The sequence below is a fragment of the Hipposideros armiger genome, unplaced genomic scaffold (genome assembly GCF_001890085.2).
Source record: "Hipposideros armiger isolate ML-2016 unplaced genomic scaffold, ASM189008v1 scaffold_71, whole genome shotgun sequence".
Taxonomy (NCBI): Eukaryota; Metazoa; Chordata; class Mammalia; order Chiroptera; family Hipposideridae; genus Hipposideros; species Hipposideros armiger.
This window is the reverse complement of record NW_017731421.1, coordinates 4,568-9,162: the sequence shown is the minus strand read 5'-3', so window position 1 is coordinate 9,162 and position 4,595 is coordinate 4,568. Positions and strand designations below refer to the sequence as shown.

The 4,595-nt window shown below is 60.0% G+C and overlaps 1 protein-coding gene across 2 annotated transcripts in view; it reads left to right on the top strand.

Moving 5' to 3' along the window:
• The window catches only part of TOM1 (target of myb1 membrane trafficking protein), a 34,659-nt gene extending 33,760 nt beyond the window's left edge, over nt 1-899 (top strand). For both annotated transcript variants that reach the window (XM_019642592.1, XM_019642591.1), the window contains one exon: nt 57-899. In XM_019642592.1, coding sequence (XP_019498137.1) covers nt 57-211 — 155 coding nt within the window. In that variant the 3' untranslated portion in view covers nt 212-899. The remainder of the gene's footprint in view (nt 1-56) is intronic.
• The last annotated feature ends 3,696 nt before the right edge of the window (nt 900-4,595 follow it).

Below are 4,595 nucleotides of genomic sequence, written 5' to 3'. Positions count from 1 at the left end.
CCCCCCCGTCCCCCATCGGCCGGAGCCCTGCACCAGCCTCTTTCTTGTTCCTCTAGAATTTGACAAGTTCCTGGAAGAACGGGCCAAAGTGGCCGATCGGTTGCCCAACCTCTCCAGCCCCTCAGCTGAGGGGCCCCCGGGCCCCCCTCCTGGCACCGCCCCTCGAAAGAAGTCCCAGGAGAAAGATGACGACATGCTGTTTGCCTTATGAGTGGGGCCTGGCACCCTGTAGCCTGAACCCCGACTGCTCCCACATCCCTTGGCTGGGGCCTCTCTCCGTCTTCAGTGTTAAAGCTGCTTTGGGGGTGGCTTGTTACCCACTTCTCTCCTCCTTGAGGCTGGGCCATACTGTTTAGGGGTGTGGGGAGGCGGCCAGATAAACTGGGGGAACAGGTCAGTACTATGTTGGGATCCTGGCCAGTCCTGCCACCTCCTCCACCCTAACCGACCACTACGACTTTGCTGAGACCCAGAAGGCCTGGCACAGACAGGCTGGCTGCTTGGTTGCCCAGGGTGATGCTCCTTGCCCTGGGCGATCCTGTCCCTGGACCCCGCTCCAGAGCCCACACTGCCAGTCGAGGCAAGGCTGGAGCTAGAAGCTTCTGTGGCAGCCTCTGTCCCTTTCCCGGCCCTGTCATGGAGCCTGGAGGCTCTGCAGCTGTTGAGGGCAGGTCACATTGCCCTCTGCTGAGCTGCACCCTGTCCAGGGATGAAGCTGCACATGGTGGGGCACAGGGGAGGCTTTGAGGGGTGCCTGGAGCACCTGTGGTCCCCACAATCTCCACTGCCTTTTTCTCCATCCTTCCTCTTCTGCTGGGCATGGGCCCACCTATCTGTTGTTCAATCCTCTTATACCGGGAGAGGTGCCTTTTGTATCCCTAATTAAAGGTAGAAAACCACCCTGCTAGCAGCATTCAGTCTCCAGGTGGGAATTGGCTTCTTGGTCTCAGCAGTGGAAGGGGCGTCCAAGACATGGGCATCGTAGCTGGTACAGACAGGGGGCATCGGGACTAGGCACCCAGCAACACCTCACCTAGGCTCCAGCCATGATTTGCTCTGCCAGGAGGCCCCATCGCTGTCCCTCTGAGTGACACCCCTACATGCTCAGGGCCCCTTCACACCCCTCAGGCCAGCCCCTGCCCTGCAGCAGTGACACCACAATCACAGTGTGGGAGCACCTGTGGATGGTGCCAGCGTGTTGGAGAAATGGTCCTGCAGAGGAGGCCAACCACTTTGTCTGAGCCCAGGTGCCAGGCACCGAACTAGGCTACACATAGGCTCATGGAACTGTCACGACAGCCCGGGGCGAAGTGACGTTACCATCTCGTCTCACAGATGCCAAGGCTGTGACTCGGTCATGTGAGCTGCCCAGCCCAGGAGAAAGGACACAGATGCAGTTGTTTGTCATGTGCTGGGCACCGTGTGCCTCAGTGCATTGTCCTCATTTTTCAAATGACACCAAGGCTCAGTGTGGATTACCTGGCACACAGCTCAAGGAGCCGGGTCACAGGTCAGGCGCAGGTCATCGGTTCTTATCTCACTCCTGGCAGCTGCAGAGCCTCGGGTCTTGGGTACTGCCTTTTTTTACACCTGGCACTGGTGAGTCACTGCTTGAGACATGTCGGCACCTCCCGACCCATCCCGTGGTGGTGGAAGGGAAGGGGACTGGTGTGCGGCTCGGGAGATTGACCCGAAAGGTTAGCCCATGGAGCAAAGCAGAAGCTAGAATGCCCAGACCAGAGGACCGGGGCCGTTGGAGAGGGGCCTGGGTCTCTGAGCAGCCACCGGCTCCCATCAGCAGTGGACAGCACCTACCTTCTGAGCTGTGGCCTGGAGCTGGACACACAGGAGACCAGGCCCAGCCAGCCTCCAGGTGGAGCTGGGGCAAGGAAGGCAGCTTGGGGGCAGGACGATGGGACCTTAGATTTGTCCATCCCCTAAGCAGGGGAGGAGGCAGGGAGGCTCACCGTCGAGGCCAAGCTTCAGAGCTTGCACAAGCCAGGCCTGGAGGAAGGCGACGGCTGAACCTTACGTCTGACCCGTTTCCCCAACCTAACCTACCTCTGTGTGGGGAGCAGCTGTCCCACTCCCCTGGGCAGCTAGCCATCAGCCAGGAGACGGTGGCACCCTGGGCCCTTGCCCTGCAGTCATACCACACTCAGCTGGTCCAAACAGGTTAGCCCCTACATCATGCTTACCTTAGCTATGCTAGCCCAGGTCACGGGAAGGCTCTGGTCTTAACAAGGTATTAAGCATCTCCTGGACATGGTCCAACCTTGCGTGGTTACTCCGCAGCGACCCCTGTGCTGAGGGTGTGGAGCCTTGCCAGCCCTGCCCAGAGGCTGCTCTTACTCAAAACCGGGAAAACGCCCAAGTCCATGTGTTATGCTGTCACTTGGTCACCTCTGCCTCCACGTGGACAGCAGCACGCCCCGGCCCCCATCTTAACCTGATTTAGGTCACCCAGAGGCGGCAGGTGCCTGGCCCCTGGCTCTGCTCTGAATGGCTAGACGGCACTCTTGCTGGCCCCGCCGCGGCCTCGTCAGCGCTCCTGGGAGCACGTTGCTTCCGACACCCCTTCGCTGACTATTTCTGGCTGAGTGCCAAACCACCAGTGTCCGGAGCAGCGAGCTGAATGCTGTCCTTGATTCCACCTGTTGGACAAAGGCTCCTGAAGCCCCGGGGGTTTGTGACCATCTTTGTCATAATATGCTCCTTTTTCAGCTGGTCCCTGCATTGCTGTGGTAGGCAGCATCTGGGGGTCAGCTAAGAGAACTCGGGCAATAACTGATCTGCTGGGCGTGCGTGCGCACGTGCTCACATGCGGTGGGGCAAGCTGTGCTGGTGAGCTCTGACTCACAAAGGTGTAGGCATCTGGCCCTGCCGACCTGGTGAGGGGTGGGCTTCCCCCCTGCCCTCCCAGGTCCTCCTCCTCCCCACCCGCATCCAGCTGGGCTGCTGTGTGCGGTGCCTGGCCTGGGCCTTGCCACACCTCGCAACAGCCCTGTGGGGTCAATGGTTTTGACCACTTACAGATGGGGAAACAGGTTCCAGGAAGCAGGGACCTGCTCAGTCTCACATTAAGTAATGGAAGAGTGGGGCCCGATCCTTGACACACTGCTGCCTCCCCTCCCAGCCCAGCCCACACCCCACTGCCTGTCTCCCACAGCCTCTCCACCAGGTGAGTGACAGCAAGGGTCTCAGCCCCAGGCCTCCCTTCCCAGTGTCAGCAGGAAGCCCAGGGAACCTCCAGTTCGTAGCTTCAGCGGCTCTCGGCGGAAGTTGCCGAGTCCTTTATTCTGGCCTGTGTATACTACAGAAGTGAAAGTAGCCAAGCGCCAGTCCTGGGGGTTCACAAGGAAGGGAAGGGGACAATATGGACATATAAATTCAAAAAGTACCACCTGCTGTGAACTAAAGGAAAGGGAAACACGCAGAGGAGCTGGGAAGTCAGGGAGGGCCTCTGCCAAGGGCCCAGCCTAGAGGGTGGGGCAGGGCGCGGAGACCCAGGCAGGGAGAGGCCAGGAATGTCCCTGGATGTGGCAGCACTAGGCATCCCTTCCTTAAGCGCCCCTTTTCCAGAGAGAAGGCTGCTGGGGCTGGTGGTGGGTGAGGGAGCCCTGGCAAGAGCCATTAGCGCTGGCCAGGCTGGGTTTGCTTGGCGCAGGCTGTCTGGGCCGATCACTCAACAGCGGCAGGAAATCCAGCAGCCTCACATAAAGGAGAACCAGCTGCTGGCAGGGGCCTTGGGCTATGCCTGGGGCGACAGGATTAGTGAGGTGCCAGCAGCTCCCGCCGGGTCCGGCAGCCTCAGAAGATGGCACCTGGCCAGGGACATGGACAGGCTGAGTGGAGCCCAGCCCAAGGGTGGGGGAGGAGGCACCTAGGAAGTGTAGCCCCTGGGGACTCCAAAGGAAGCACTCACCAGGGTGTCTGGAAGCCTCTTGGCAGAGCCTCCACTCCCTCCTGGCTTCTCTGAGCCACCAGAACCCCAAACTGGGCCTGGACACTGACCCCTGCCACCTACCCCCTGCCCCAGTGTCAGCATCCAGTCCTGGCAGGGCCACTTCTGAGCTGTGTGAGCTTAGGCAAATTACTTAACCTCTCTGTGCCTCAATTTTCCCACTTGTAAAATGCACTATAGCAGTCACTCCCTCATAGGGTGGTTGTGAGCATTAAATGACAGGACAAGGAGCATAGCACCTGTCAAGAAAACGCTCCACACGTGTTGTCACAGGTGGTACCCCTTCTCCATCCAGACCAGCCCCTGCTCCAGACACGCAGCCAAGTCACTGCCCCTCTGACTCCCAGGTAATTTCAGGGACCCCAGCTCTCAAGGGTGCTTGCTGCCTTCAGGACAGCCTCAGTTCCAGCGACAGTGCCTTTGTGCCTGCCTCCTGGGCCGGGCTGCTGCCCCTAAAGGGGGCCACGGAGTGAGGCAGTGTCCACCCAGGAGTCCTGGAATGGGCTCTGCGGACTTACAGTGTCTGGAGGCGGCAGGGGCTCAGGTCAGTGCCCCATAGCGACCACAAGATGGCAGCAGTGCCGCACGAGCTGGCGCCTGCAGGGGTGGAGTCCCTCTCTCCACTGCACCA